General features: G+C 46.3%; 1 protein-coding gene across 1 annotated transcript in view; it reads left to right on the top strand.

Annotated features, from left to right (window-relative positions):
• GALNT17 (polypeptide N-acetylgalactosaminyltransferase 17) overlaps nt 1-16,359 on the top strand; it is a 189,801-nt gene that overhangs the window by 58,844 nt on the left and 114,598 nt on the right. Inside the window, exon 3 of the mRNA XM_068415526.1 lies at nt 8,023-8,189. Coding sequence (XP_068271627.1) covers nt 8,023-8,189 — 167 coding nt within the window. The remainder of the gene's footprint in view (nt 1-8,022; nt 8,190-16,359) is intronic.

A 16,359-nucleotide genomic window follows, 5' to 3' on the forward strand; every position in this document is an offset into this window, starting at 1 on the left:
TTCTGTGGCAAAGCAGAGCGTGTGCTGGGCCAGAGGGGATCTGTGAATAGCTACTGGCTGCAGGCAGAAAAGAAAAACTAAACCTTGGATGTGTATTAATGTGTTAAGTTTGGCTGTGCAGGTGGGAGAAGATTTTGTGTTAGATTTTGCGTTAGATCTTGTGGGAAGCGACTAAAAGTCAGGTGGCATTCATAAGGTGAGGAGGAGAGGGAAGACGACTCCTGAATTTTCCTACTGTGTGGTTTTCAGGTGTAGACCCAAACCTCTGGTGTGTACAGGTAAATGACGAGTACGTATCGGGAAGGTGTGGACCATGTGTCACTGCATGTATTTCCGTACAAGTTTGCCGTTTGTGTTTTGTGTCTACTCACATCAAGTATATCATGGCCAGTGCTGCCTAAAAATGCATCTAAGGCGGCAGTCTGTATTTACAAGCTGAAGTTGCAGTATCCAGATAGCTCCTTTGGGGGCTGGTGCTGGTGGCGGGTGAGAAAGGAGCTGACGTCAAGGATGTCAGGCTTTAGATACTCCTGTTAGTATCTCTGTTAGAGCAGCAAACGAATCTATAGCCTTCAATCTTGTTCTCTGCGTTTAAGTAATAGTAAAAGACTTCTAAAGTGGCTGTGCTGGGTAGCTGTGTATCAGTTGTCATTTGGATCTCTGCAGATAAAGTCAGGCATTGAACAGGCATAGCAAAAAAGGGCTGATAGCCAGCGCACGGGGCATCTCCACATCATCGCTGAAAATTACAGTACGGTTGTTTTGTTCTTAACCCTGTAGCAATTCAGCTCTTGTGTGACTGGCTGTATTGGGTTGGATTCCCCCCCTAACCTGCCTGTTAGGTGTGTAAATGGTGTTACTGTTTTGCACTGGGGTAAACTGGATGACCTCTCTTCTGTGTGCTCGGGCTCTGAGTTGGTCGGTTTTGTCTCCCAGTTTTGCCTCTCTTGTATTTTATTTTGGCAGAGGTGGAGAATGTGACACGTAACAGTACAGAATTCATACAGGAGCAAGTTTAACCACAGGATAGCAGTGGTGGTGTAGATCTTCATCTGCAGAATAGAGGGAAACTTCTGGCATATTGGAGTGAACGCTTGGCCTTTTGCATTTATCGCACCAGAAAAAATCTGTTACGTGAAAAACTAGTGTACAGACACAGTGTGATCAGTCATTGCTTTTGAACTTTATCAGTAAATACGTATGTTGTCTTCAAGTTTATTAACCTCTCCATGCTTAATTGCCCCCTACCAATGAGAGGGCACCAATACTTATAACCAGTTAATTGCGTTCAGTTAACTAGTACCTGAAATTGGAACAAGTAGAAATGCGACTCAAAATCAACTCCATCTTGTGGTTTTTGACCCTTTTGATATTGCTTGTGACTCGTTTGGGTTTTTTTTCCAAACAAAGCAGTATGCGCCTCTTACCAAATGGAACATCATCGTGACCCCGGTGAGGAGCCTGCACGGTGTGGGTGCGTGGGTGGGTTGTGGTGGTGCTTGTAGAGCTCTTCCCTGTCTGACTTGTACCGTGCAGCAATTTGCCAGACAGGGCTGAGCCGACCTCCCTCTGCTGAGGCTGATCTAATTCTGACAGAGGTTAAGTAAACTTATACATTGATTTCTGTACATAACAGAAGAGGTTTAAAAACCTCTTCATCTTCCCAGTTCATAAACCCATCAGCAGAGTGGATCTGTTATTACAAAAAAGAAGAGCTATCTCTAAAAATCCGTTGTGCCTTTTAAGTTCATCACTTTTATACGGCCTCTTCCAGCGATGGCATCGTTCCACCCCGTGTTCCAGGCAGCGCAAGTGTTGGCCACTTTTCTTATTCATTGCCCTAAGTATGTACTGGGGATGTCAAAAACTTGAGTTCCCATGAGATCTATTCTAGTAAGACGCTCCTATGGTAAGGCTATAGACCAAGGATTTCATTTTAAATCTGGCAGGTAAGGCTTACAGCAGTGACAGTTTTATACCAACCTACCTGAGCAGAGCTGTGAACTTATTGGTAAAGCTTGCTGGTGCGATTGTCACCCTGAAGTCACTGGCCTGGGAGGCTCTGATGGGAGGGTAAGGGCTCACTTCACTGGATGTGCCCATCTGAACGTTCAGTCTAGGTCTGCCCGTGGTCAAGGGTGAAAAAAGGCATTTCCACCTAACCCAAAAATATCTGCGTCAGTCTGTTACACAAGCCATATACTTATATCTCAGAGAGGTGGAATAAATTGTCCTTTGACAGTGGCAGTGTCTCCTCATTGACCTCGAAGGGAGCTTTGACTTCTACCTTAGACTAGATGTCTCTTAATTAGCCACATCCAGTATTGTGTTTACATGACCGGCTACATGAGTAGTAGACACCTCTAACAGAGGATGTCAAAACATACACTGTTAATTTACAATTTTCCATTACTGCCTTTTATCCTGTGATCTCTGAGCACTTACACACGTAATTGTTGAGGATTTGGTTGCCCCTGTATAGCAGAGTCAGCGTTCCTCTGCTTGACGGCGCAGGCTGGCACGATGCCAGTCCTTCCTCGGTGGAAACACAGGCTCTGCTCAGCAGTTTGGTGATGAAGTTGAGATCAGACCTTGCATCACAGCCTGGTAACTAGGGATCTGCACCACATAGGAGGTCAGGGTGCTTCTCTCTTTGATGCCCGTCTTTGTAAAATGCTATAGACAGCCATTTTCAAGGCCTATTCCTTCAGTCCGTGCCTATTTTGACGTTATTCAGTGTTCAGCTCTGGAGGGGACTGTTTTAAAACAGACAAAAAATGCTCTTAAATTTTCTCCCTGTCTGATGTGCTTCGCCTGGGATGACAGAAAGGCCAACAGACTGGCAGAGCCGTTGCAGCAGGACCTGAGCCTTGCTGACCTCCTGTCACTTTGGGGTTGACCATTTCTGCATTCCTTCATTTGGAGCAATGGTAATGTTAACTTTGAACAACATCAGGTGGTGCTGAAATCCCTGATGCCTTAGTTAAGGGGAGAGCAGCCTCCTTCTCCTGAAAACTCTTGTCAAACTGAGAGTCCCCAGCTCTGCTGTGGATGCCTGTGGTGTCCAGATATGTCCACCATGATATATATAATTGAGTAATAGAGTGGATCATGTTAAATCACTGAGCAGGTTTTGTAAATGTTGCTTGCCATTTTGTGGCCTCTTCGCGCTCCAGGAGCGCTTGCTATGATCCAGGTTATTTTTCTGCTGTGGAATCATGAAGTAGTAAATGATGTGATATCCCTTTTCTGTTACTGAGACAGCCAATAAACATCCTAATCTCACTTGCTGCACTGACGAGTAGATTTACAGCTGTGTGGTGAGCGTAAAACAAATCATCGGAGGATTCCAAGGCAGGCTCCTGCAGCAGACAAGCATACGTATTAGCAAAACTGGATTATTTTTTTTTTAATGTGTTTTGAAATTGGCTGACTTGATTAATACAGCCTGATGTATGCCAAGCTGTTCAGCATAAACTCAGCCATATTTCCCCTTCCCCCATCTCCCCTTTTCATCCTCCTTTTGTTTCTGAACGGCTTCTTACATAAAGCAGTAACCGCAAAGAATTCACGATAAAAAATGTTCTCTGTAATTATACTTTATTTTGTGTGTTTCCTTGCTTGTTCTCCTGATTGCAGACTTGGGCTTCGTGTAGAATAAAGGTCTTGGACCTGAGAAAGGTGACAGTGTCCACAGTCCAGCAGTGCTGTGACCTCTGCACCCATTCGCCTCCCTGGTTCCCTTGTGGGGCAGGTGGGGAGGACACTGGGAGATGGTCCATGGACGTGCTGGGCAGAGGTTTATGCTGGGCCTGGTGTCTGTGGTCGGTCCGTCAGTCTGTTTCTGAAGTGAAAAAAAAGATGTGTCTGAGCCTTGGACCAAGGATGGAGTAAACCTCATTTCTCCCCTATTTAAGGACAAGCAACACTTCTCAATGAGAGCTCAGCGAGGTCCTTAAATTAAACTCAATGCCACACTTTTGGAGGTTTTTCTCAGTCTCTCAAAGCTTAGAGAGTTTTGTGAGCATGATTTAATGGGACGTAGTCAAGGATGATTTAATGGGACATAAAATGCCTCTTATTCTGATATTCCATTGATCTAAATGAGAGACAAAACTGTAAGGTATCTGTTTCTTTTTGCTATTGATTCACAATATTTTGATATAAATCCTGCAAGCAGGTGCCAGCCTACATTTAACTGGAGAGAGCAGGATTTAGCTGGAAAAATGTAATTGTGTAACCTGCACTAATTGGTTTACAGTTGTTGGCAAGTAAGTACTATTCTGTGCTGTAACAGTTGAGTGTTTCTCATCTAGCAAAGGGGATTGTGAGGGATCAGCTGCAGCCTGCTTCAATTTCCTCCAGTCAGAGGTATTTTCAGAGGTATTGCCCTTTTGTTAACTGGCACAGTGCCTCTGTCGTGCGGCTCTGCCTTGGGCCCACGTGCAGATGTGCACTTGGCTGATGAGCACCTGATGCATGGGGAGGAAAAAGATTCTGAGACAGCCTTTTGGTAATGATGGAAAACTGAAAGTGGGCAAATTTATATTTAAAATGAGGTGCTGGTCTTTAACCCCATGGGTAACTAATCACCAAAGCCAACAGGAATGTATTGTGATGGTCTCTCCATTGTATTTCATTTAAATTTAAAAGTTTTCAAACGTATGGAGTGTTCCCTTGGAAATCCAACTTACTGGACTGAGACTTTCTTCTGGGCAGACCAGATAGAGTGTGAGATGAGTGTTAGAAATAAAACCTGAGATTCTCTTCCTAGAAGATGATAGGAGCTACAAAGGTTTCCCAGCCTATGTAAGAAACAGATTTGCTTTGGTGTTAATTCAGGTTCTAGAAAAGCTTGGCAAAAATCTCAGAACAACAGGTTTATTCCTAGAGCTTTTTGTCTCCCGTGTGCTGTTCAGCCTTGAGCTCCCTGGAGAACCTTCTGGAGTATCACGTTTATCTCATTAATTGCTAATCCCCAAAGAGACCAGCCCACGGTCTGAGCTGAGGACTACAGCTGTGCTAGAATCCAGTTCTGGCCCTGTGCATCCCCTTTTGGTTAATTAGTGAGACTTGAATCCTGAATTTAGAAGTGTTTTGGCCTGGGATCTGAATTTTGAAGGTACTGTCTGGCAAGCAGCCGAATGCTTTCTTGCCTGAGGGCAATAACTGTGGGCAGAGGGGGAAGATGTCTCAGGTGTGGTTTGATAGCACATGCATTGCTTGGGACTTGTCCCTGAGCCCCTCGTCATTGCTGCTGCTGGGACCCAGGGTTGGCACTGGTTTCTCTCTACCGTTCCTCTGGGTTGCGCTTGAAACACTAAAGGCTTCAGAAATTTCACATTGGGTGTCTTTTCACCTTACACTGTTATGAGAAACACAACCCCGGAGGGTTGCAAAGGTGTTGTGCTTTGGGGTACGGGGAGGATGGAACTGTGTCAGCTGGAGCAATGGGCAGCCTCGCTGCCCTCCTGCCAGCAGGGTCCTGCTGACACGCTGTGAGCTGGTAAATCCTCCCTAAACTGCTGTCTCCAATGTTTCTAGGAGTAAAACAGTCAAACCTCTGTGCCTCCACATGTAAATAGTCTGAATGATAAGGCTGAACCACAGAGTCCAGATCAGTCCCTTTTCTATTAAAAATGCTTAGAACAAAAAGCCAAACCACCAAACAACCAAAACCCCACTACTTCCCATCTTGGGTACTCATTATTCCTGCTGTTTCTAACAAGTTCTCCACTTGCCCTTCTAATTATGTTGGAGCTCAAGCATTTTTTTTTTTTTTTTCCCCCTTTTCCCCTCCCTGGCCCCAGAAGAGCCCAGAAGCACCAGGTGTTTTCCTGCACACATGCATGAATATTTGTGGACACTTCAGCTTTTCAGTAGTAAACCACTGCGGTGGAGCCCGGAGGGCTGAAGTCCGATAACACGTGGCTGCGGGCAGAGAGCATCGCTCAACCCAGCTGCTTTTGCACCAGCATCTGAAGAGAGCCTGTGTGAGGGCTGACAAACTTGAGGTTAATTTGGTTTTAAATTGCTGCCTTCCCTGCTCGTGTGGTTGTAACCAAAGCCCCTGGAGAACATGGTGTTTACGCAAAGCCTTTGCCTCCCCCCTTGCCTACCTCTGGAGAACTGCAGCGTTGTGCGTATGAACAATGCGGGTATTTGGTGTGCCCACTCCTTCCCTGGACTTATCTCTCCTCCCTATATCTTTGTTTGCCTGTCTGCAGCGATGGGGAAGGAGAACAGTGGTAAGAGTGGTGCAGGGTGAATGCGAATGAGCAGGAGATGAACTTCAAAGAGCTCGGTTTGGATTTTCCTCCAAACCTCTTTGATCACAAACTGAGCTCTTTATCCCCCCGAAGCATGCCCCGGGGGACGGCTGCCCAGAGGTGTGCAATGATTAAAAGGAAATATTCTTGCTCCTGTGACCACCTTCTCTTCAGCTTAGCAGGTATCGACATATATCAAAAGCAGGTTTTTAATCTCAGAGTCAGTTTAGTTTGACTTTGATGGCAGGATTTCAGGGTCAATTTTCACTTTACCCCATCGCAACTGTTCGCACATTTTAAAGAGAGATCTTCCCTTTGGAAGATCCTTTTCAGTATTTGGTACGTTCTGTTTTGTAGAGAGCTTGTCTTGCTTTAGGGTAGGCAATAGTTAAACCAAGAAATACAGTCTTGTTTTTATCCAGCATACTTGTATAACTAAAGAAGATTCATAAAAACCTGTGTTTCTGTGAAAATCTTTGTCTCCCAAATCTCATTTTGGAGTCTGAAGAATGCCTGCTGTTGCCTAAGAAACACCCGGTACAATGAAGTACAGAGTCATTGTTGGGGAGTCAATGGGATGTCATTCCTGAGCTTGGTCTTTCTTTGCTTGTCTGGGCAGGATTTACGTGGTTAAACGCTCATTGTCCTTCTGCGAACACTGCTAATGTTGCATGTCTGATCTGTCATGAATGCGGAGAGTGGGCGGGGAAGCTCGTTTTCTTCTTCTTTCCTTGTATGTATTTATTGTAGGGAAAGCTGGAGAGTTTGATTGAATTGTTTCAAGTAGTTAAAGATCTTCTGTTTGCTTTCTGCAAGTACTTTGTTAAGATTAGGTTTCTGGTTAAGATAAAGTGTGGCATTAAAACAACATCTGTATTTCTTTGGGAAGGATGTGTGCTCCTTGGAGAGCTGGGGGGTACCTGGAAGACCTCTTCCACTTAGAGCTACCCTGGTTCTGCTCCATGAGTGTCCTGGGTCTCAAGATCTGGTGTATCAATGTACCGTGAAGCTGTTGCTTGCCAGGGATGATGCTGGCTGGTAGGTGACCTAGGAGCTCCTTCCACTTCTGTCCCACTGTGGTACACAGAAATGTGTCTAAGCTGGGCCACAAAACCAGCTCGAGTTCAGCCATTATTCCTGAAACCCAGAGGGGTGATCGCAAGTTTTTAGTTTTAACCTCTCCTGACTGTGAAGTACAAAGACACCGGTTCATGGCAATGCTCTGCTGGGGTACTTCAGAGACAGGAACGTGTTCAGAAGTATCTGCAAAGAGAGCTAAAACATTTATTAAGACTATTTAACCAAGGGTCATTTCATATTCATTTCATTCCAAAGCAAATAGGAAGAAAATTCACAAGTGCCGTTTAAGAACAAAGCTCATTTCTGAGCATCTGTTAATCTTAGAACAGGAATGTGGAGTTTCGTGTTAAACGGTAGAGCCATTTTCTCAGTTCTGGAGGCTGCTGTTTGTTCCGTGCCCACACAGACACGCAAACACAACCTCAGTTAAGCGGACTCTGGGTTTGCACCCTGCCTGGGGTGCTCTCTGGGCCCGGAGGATGCTCTCCGTCGCTGCTCTCTCTTCCTAGACAGCACTGCTGGGATTAGGCACAGGCAGCTGTAACACATGGCTGTGCCCAGCTGTGGGATGTCAGCCATTGTCTTGTGCTGGGTGTTAAATGTGTGCCTGCCTTGAAGCGCTGCACTCTGTGCTCTGCTAACCCCATCTTTCTCTCTGCCCTTTGTGCTACAGGTGCAAAGAGCTGAAATACGGCAAGGACCTGCCCCAGATCTCCATCATCTTCATCTTCGTGAACGAAGCGCTGTCGGTTATCCTGCGGTCGGTGCACAGCGCCGTTAACCATACGCCAGCTCACCTCCTGAAAGAGATTATCCTTGTGGATGACAACAGTGACGAAGGTTAGCAGCACTGGGATCTCGGGTCTCCCAAACACCAGGAGGGTGTTTAATGTCTTAAAATCTCATGAAGGAGCCGTGCCGCTTTGGGAGCGGTGACACTGCTGGGAGGCACACGGTGTGAGGTGGGAGGCGTGCTGGCTGGCACACCAGTTTTCTCCAGCTTCTGTAGCAAAAAAAGGGACAGGATCAAACCAAAGGTAAAATCTGAGCTAATTATTGATTGAAAGTGCAGGTAAAAGCTAGAAGGCTAAAGGAAACCAGAAAGCAATCTTACCTTCACGGTAGCCTCCAGAAGTTCTGGTTTCAGGTGAATCCTTGTTTCTAATAACAACACTTTGGTAGTTGCAGAGATGCTCCTCTAAATATTTGCCCTGGAGTTGAGGGATGAGACCCTGGAGCCTAATGAGCTAAGCTGCTTTGGCCCCTTGCAGTGGTGTTAAACGAGACATTTTCTCTGTGTGTGCCTCAGTTTCTCTATCTGTAAAATAACATCTCAGGCTTTATAAATGACTGGGACCCTGCAGAGGCTCTCCTTCCTCTTATATTATGTTTTTGATATGAGAAGGATAAGTAAAGAGGAAGAAGAGGAAACAAAAACACTCAACCTGATCAAGTCAGGCCATGACAAAACGTGGAGGGGGATGTTCCATGTTACACACACGTGTGTGGTTTGGTTCAGCCTCCTCTCAGTCGGTGTTGCAATACCTTCCTTCTGGCTTTTGATAACACAAAGCTGCAGGAGCTTTTTCATGTGGAAGCATTTTCAGACTTTGATTCTTCCAAGATTTTTTTTTCCCCAATATACAGTTTGATAATGTCTTTTAGGGTAGTTAAAATCTTCATGAAGCACAGCAAATATTTAAGTTATTTTGATTAATTCCTTCTTTTTTTTGTACTGCATGCTTTTAATAGTATTTTAAAAAATAATAAACATGTGCTGTGAATGCTGTGGTCAAAGGGAAGAGCAGGGAAGGGTGCAGGACGTGGAGAGCTCATTTCCAGAGGGAGCTTGAGAGGTTGCTCGTCTGTCTGCAGTGAGATGAGATGGTATACAGCAAGCTACTCAAGCCTGTAAAAATAGGCACTCAGATACCACAGTAATGAGCACCATAGAAAGCTGATGGATTGTAATTACCAGTAAGAGAAACAGGAGGGCAGCTCCTCAGCTGATGGAAATCACAGCAGCTCTAGTGCAAGAGCTCGGATGATGTGCACCAATGAAGCTGTGGGATTTCAGAGCTGGAACTATTTGGCTAGTGAAGAGAAAGCGCAGGTGATGTGTGGCTGCAGTATTTAGCATTGCCCAGTACTTAGGAGGTTTGAAATACCAAAATGAGATGCTGCTTCTCCAAATTTTACCATATCAATGGGGTGAAGAGAAGAACACTGTTTAAAAAAGAACCCATTGGTGATAATTACTGAGCTTCTCTACTCATTGCCACACACAAAGAAATATGTTTCTAAACAGCCTCCACCCATCATTCAGTATGCAGCACCAAGGCTAATACTGAGTCAAGTACTCTGGAGACACTGTTGAAAGGCACAGAACAATGAAGAGAATCCTTTCAAAAAGCCTTGCCCCCCCCACCCCTTAAGCTGAGACTGCAGCTGACAGCGAGGATGCAGAATGAAATCTCTTTATCCGCCACTGAGACTGCAAGGCACCGTCTTCCCTGGCTGTTTGCTGTAAGGCCTGGGCCAGTGCTGGTGGGGCTGGATGGTGGCAGGGTGTTGAGGGGGCAGCAAGATGGATGGCCAAGCTTGTAGCGTGCTCAAGCACTTCCAGCTCTGGGATTTCCTCTTTGTGCCTGTTTGTGCAGGCTGACCCCTCTGCCTGGGTTGTGTTGGAGTGCCTTGTGGCACCCACCTATCCAGGGAGGCAGATCACAGAATCAATCAGGTTGGGAGAGACCTCTGGGATCATCGAGTCCAACCATTGCCCTGACACCACCATGTCAACTAGACCAGGGCACTAAGTGCCATGTCCAGTCTTTTCTTAAACCCCTCCAGAGATGGTGACTCCACCACCTCCCTGGGCAGCCCCTTCCAATGGCTAATGACCCTTGCTGAGAAGAAATGCTTCCTAATGTCCAACCTGAACCTTCCCTGGCGAAGCTTGAGGCTATGTCCTCTTGTCCTATCACTAGTTGCCCGGGAGAAGAGGCCGACTCCCACTGCGCTACAACCTCCCTTCAGGTAGTTGTAGACTGCAATAAGGTCACCTCTGAGCCTCCTCTTCTCCAGGCTAAACAACCCCAGCTCCCTCAGCCGTTCCTCATAGGTCATACCCTCCAGACCCTTCACCAGCTTGGTCGCCCTCCTCTGGACTCACTCCAACACCTCAGATGCAGGTAGATAACCTAAATTGAGGGACAAATTCATACATGGTGTGCAGGAGGTGGGAAAATCCCACCCTCCTCGCACACCTAGGCAACGTGCACTCTGAATCCCACCAGGAGGATGCATTGGTTGCATCGGGAATGTGAGCATCCAGTGTCCCTAGTGATGGGCCAGGGTTGTGCTGAGGGTTGTACAACACCTGAACACCAAAGTGGCTCTGTCCTCAGAACACCTTCCGATGGAAGTACACAAGGAGAGTGGGTGTAGGGAGCGAGGCGATGCTATTAGCTGGTAGGGTTAGTTAGTAATGTCAGTACTATGCTGCTGAGTCTTTGTAAGCATCGTGACAAATGAGATTTTTAAGGGGGGATTTGAAGGAAGATAATGAGGTAACTTGGCAGATGTTTATGGAGAGCTCCTCCCAAGCGTGTAATAATCTAGCTTTCTTATGTAAAAGAAATGATACAAGCCAGAACATATCGCTGGGACCCGTGCATTCACTGTTTGCATCGTCAAGGAGCTTCAATGACAGCAAAGGATTATTAATGGCAATAACATTGTCGTATAGTTCCCACTAATGGCAGGACATAATTGTGAGCAGCAATAGCAACATCATATAGTTGGTGCTTTGGATATTACACACAAAGTCGTTGCAATATATGGATTTGGCTTCTACAGGAAAATAATTACAGGAAAATAGTTTCTCATGAGCTCTAAGATTTAGAGATGAATCCTGGAGGATCAAGCGCTGGTGTCGAGCAGAGGATGGGGCTGCGTGGGTGCGACTTTGGTGGCTGTGATTGAACAAGAGAAGGAATTGCTTTAGCCTTTTGTGAGCAGCCGTGTGTGTCTGAGGGATAATTTCCGTGGGTGTACGGCTTGTTGCTGTAGCCTGGGCAAAGCCTTTGGGGGCTCAGTTTTATACACCTGAAAGAAGGCAATGGCTCAAAACCAGCAGCTGTGTTGGACCCTGGTGGGTTCCCAGAAGCAGCTTTTGGAAAGTCGCTAAAGGCTCATGAAGGTCCGTGGCTTGGGGCTGCACACTGTGGGGTTTCTGTGTGTGCTTTGTCAGAGAGCACTTTACGCAGACGTGAAGAGGAAATACAGCTCGTACGGGTAATTGAAGAACAAAGCTTGTTCCCAAACCAAATATTAAAAGGCCCCTTGGGATTTCCAAGTCAACTTCAAGTTTTAAAATGAGTCCCAGGGATGGAGGTGAGAACTGCATACCCAGGGCACCCCTGGCTGTTATTTGCCCTTCAGGTAGACCACTAACTAGTTACACAGACACGATCAAAACCTTTTGGTTATTTTGTAGTTTTCAGACTGGAACAAACTGCTTCTGAAGACTCGTTAGACAGTTCTTGCTCTTAGCTTTGTTGTAAGGTGGTATGTACAACAGCACTGCACAACATAAAAGTATGCAGTGAGAGATTAAAAGTTAATAAACACAATCATTCTGATTCTTTATATCTGAGCTGTAAATAGATAAAAGACACCAATGTATCGTAATTGGGGGGAAAAAAAAAATCCCTCCTTGGAGGAAAAAGCTTGGGGAGTTGTAGTTTGAACCACTTTCTCCCTTGAGCTGAACGTTACACTTTGTAAAGACTTTTTTGGAGGCTGCTTTTGTTTGTGTTTGTTGCAGGGGTGTAATTACAAAGCCAGGGCGCAGGTTGTGTTTCTGAGTGATAACACGTTTCCTAGGTTGTTGGAGGGATACAGCAATGTGCCCCTGAGATGTTACCTTATCTCACAGCTGCACACTTTGTCTGAGTCTGTTGCTTAATCATCACCTGCTTTTTTTTTTTTTGTTGTCTGTCTTTTAGTGTTTGTAATCTGGGATAATATCTCTTTGAAAAGCAAACCTCTGGGTATAAAAGAAAACCTTTGGATAAAAGACTGCTTAAAGGAGCTGGCTGCACCGAGGGAGACATGCTATGGGTTGTAATTTACCTTGGTGTAACGTATTAGCTGCGACTTGATACATTGCTTTCTTGTTTTGCGGCTGGTTTCAACAGCCACAACAGCGGTTCGTGCACGCTCTCCCGGGAGCTGGCTCGCTGGTGTTTCGTGTGTGTTTGTGTTTAGAGGAAGGTTTAAATAGAATTGCAAGAAGCTGAGTCATATCTCAGCTTTTCCTAGGCCCTGGTCCAACCCAAGTGCCTAATTATTCCAGTTGCTCAAACTAAAGATGAGTTGCTTAATTGCAGCTGCCCTGGTGCTGTCCCACCAGTGTTCAGATCTGAGGCTTTCGGGCCCTGCCAAGGCACAGAGGAGAGCAGCAAACCTTGGTTTGTCTCTATTTGGCTTTTGGTGAACCAAATGAACCAGTGACTTGCAGCCAAAGGAGTCTAGTGGGACCAGCTTTGCCTGTAACCCTGTGTGAGAATTGATTTGTGCACCTGCTCCCCTTTTTACAGTTTCCTCTTCAATATTTGCAAGCAAACATCAAAAGCTTCAGAGACTCACCTGGCTCTGAGTCTTGCTGAAAAAATTCTCATATTTGTTTATTGCCTGTTGAAGGAGTTTCTTTTGTGAGTTTGTGCTGCAGAAATCCAACCCACGACGCCTTTGGTGTTTCAGGGAGGTGAGAGCATGGGCAAGGGAGTCCTGGTGTTTCCCATGGCCCTGGAACACTCCCAGCCCTAGCTCTTGTGACCCCCAGCTTTCAGTGTTTCTGATAACAGCCTTGGGCTCTGTAGACTTTTCCCACCCAGCTCAGCCTGACAAACACAACTATGTTTTCTTTAGGGGTGTAGAGGAGGTGCGGGCCACTCCCTAGGACCACCTGGGCATTGTTGTGTAAGAGATTTTCTGCTGTTGGTAGTTCCTTGAGCTCCTGTGGTGCCGTTGGTCTTTGCTCCTTTCTTTGTGTGGCACCAGGCAGTTCCTACCTTTAGTTCTGGGGATTTCAACAGGATTTGGGGACATTTGGAAAGGGTTTGTGGTGTGGACCACTGGCTCATGTAGGTGACAGAATACTTTGCAATAGATGAAATAAGTCATTGCAGCTGGGTGTTTTAATAGAGCAACAGGTCTGTTGGGTTCTAGTTCCTTGGACTTGCCCTTCAGTGAAGATCAATACAGACAGATGGAGAACAAAAGGCAGGACTGAAATTGAACCTGCTGGCATTTTCAGTAGGGTTCCTCTCTGCAAATCTTCCCTGGAAGTAGCTCATGCAATGGCAAAGACCTAATGTTCCCAAATACCTTCATGTGCAAATACTGATTGCATCCTTAATAAACATGACTTAAGAACGATGTAGATGTGCTCTGAAGGATGGTCCAGTAGGCTTCCCCAAAGGATGCGTGAGTGTGTGGAGGGGGAAGAGTGCCATACGGTAGAGAAGAGAAAGGAGTCCTTAGATGCCATTGCAGTGCTTGCTTTGGATCGAATTGCTGGTTGTGTAGCCCCTGTAGATCCACCCACTCAGATACTTCACGAGTGCATGGCCTAAGTAAGTGGTCCTTTGATTAGGAAGGGTGAAGGTGAGCTGGGGAGCCACTGCTCTGCTCCCATCTTGGCTCCTGACTGTTATTACTTTCATCCGGAGTTTCAGGTTTTGAACACTGGGCTGATTATCACACTGAAATTGCCATCAGCTCAGTACCTGGTGCATATTCTCGTTTTCAGCAATGAGCTGAAGGGGCAAAAGCACCGCTATGACCCCGTGCAAGGCAGAGGTGAGCAGAATGGCAGCACGTTATCTGACCTGCGAGATGCTTTCTCCCATGCTGCAGTTTGCATGAAGTCCTGAAAGTTGCAGATCCAAAGGCCAGATTGCCAATTTGTGTGAAAGCTGACTCCCTTACGCAAGGGTATCTGCTATTGCCCATTAGTGCAAGGCATTTAATTCCTGGCGTGCTGCTGCAGACCTCCCAACCTTCCAATTACAGTTCTGGGACGTGCTGCGAAGATACAACAGTTGGGGATGAGACATTTCTTAAGTTAATATGATGGTCGAAAAGCTTTGCTGCTGCTGACCTTCATGCAACAGCTCTCGGCATCCTCAGCCTCCAGCCACGCGTTCTGGCACCGCACATCAGAGCCGCCACAAGTTATTTTCCTGTTACGCTAATGGCACTCAATGAAGCGACAGCTGAGTGAAGGAAAACGCAGAGTAAAATTAGGAATGACTTCAAATGACTTGGATTAAGATTAGATTAGCGAGTGAGTTATGATCTCCAGCCTGCTGGAGTTCACGTGGAGGGAGCTCAGCACGTCCGTGGGACCCGGGGAGCTCTGCCAGTGCGGCTGTGCCGGTGCTGGGGTTTCCACTGATGCTTTTCGACACAGCCACGTCAGTCCTGCGCATTGGCAAGGGGAGACCTGGGCCAAGGCTCGCTTGATACTTGAACAGGAGTTTTGCAGAGCATTCCTGGAAACTGGCATTTCACTTTTGTTACCTAATACTGGATTTTCCACACCTGCATTTCTGGATGTGCTGAGAAGTGAAATACAAAGCCCAGCCCAGCCCTGTGCCTGCTGGCTGGACGCCCAGTTGAGTGCCAAGTATGTATCTCACAATACCAGAAGAGCGCCCAGCAGCTGCTGTGCACCATGTCCTCCTCCCGCAGAGCTGCAAACCAGCTCAGAAGGACGAGAGGCTGGCAAAGGCCAGCATAGACGTGCAGCCATCCTCTCCATTAGGGCTTGCACAGGCACGTAACAAAAGTGAATTCTCACCCAAAAGGCATGAGTCAGGCTGGGAGAGAGGGCACAGAGCAAAGCCTGGAAATCTGTGCAAGATTCTACAGGAACCATGTCTGGTTAATGCTTTTGTCTCTCTTGAGAATTCTCCATGTGGGTAGCAGCCCATTAGGGATGCTTGTAGCATGCAGGAGAGGGGCACTCTGCCCTCTGCTAATGACTGGGGTGATGGGTTAGAATGATGCTGATCGTAAGCATCTTCTCCACCGGCTCTCCGTGGTCACCTCGTGCCGTTTCGCAGGTGCCTGGTATGCTGTACTGGCCTTTGTGCTCTCAGCAGATCAGTCCTTCACCTGCTGGCATCCAGCATCCTTTTAGAAAGGAGGAGGATGTGGCTGTGGCTCCCTGGGGAGTTTCTGACAAGCTGCATGTTACACAGCGTGGTGGGCGTAGGAATCTCTCGGGCTTCACCCTTCACTGCATTTGAGACAGGACGTTAAAATTCTTCTGTGTTTCACTACAGCTATACTCCCCTTTGAGCTGCTCAAACAATTCCCAGGAAGATTTCTCTAGTTTTCTTTCAACTGAGATTAAAACTCCAATTTGAAAGTTGTTTTAATTATTCAGTCTAACCTGTAGTGCCGTGGCCTGCAGCATTAATGACTGACTTTCTGACAAAAACACATGAGATGCTGGTGCTATGCTTGTGGGGTTTCATCTGTCAAAAAAATTTGTGTGTCTGTTGCCTTAAAACCATTTGGAAGGGTGGTTGTCTCCATAAAATACTGGGTTTTCTCTGAGCGGCTCAGCATGAAATGGAAGTTGCTGAGTTATGTATGTATGTGATGCAGATGCTCTGCATTGAGGAAGGGGCTCATTTGCTTTATTCTTTTTATTCCTACTTCAGCATAAAAGAGACTTTTGGGAAATTGATGTGTGAGGGGAACCATCCCAGAAAGGCAGTCTGAAGAAAGCACATTTTATGTGCTGGGAAGAAGGCATGGAAGGGAACAGATAATCCCTTTTCCTTTGATGATTTCTCAGGCTAAGCATGGCAGATGGGACCTGCTATTTACTCTTTTGCTCTCCATTGCCATGTTTCCTTCGTGCAGGAACCCATGTGAGCTCAGATGTCTCAAGTATTTTACCCTGTGGATTATATTAATGGTGATCTTT

The sequence above is a fragment of the Nyctibius grandis genome, chromosome 18 (genome assembly GCF_013368605.1).
Source record: "Nyctibius grandis isolate bNycGra1 chromosome 18, bNycGra1.pri, whole genome shotgun sequence".
Classification (NCBI taxonomy): Eukaryota; Metazoa; Chordata; class Aves; order Nyctibiiformes; family Nyctibiidae; genus Nyctibius; species Nyctibius grandis.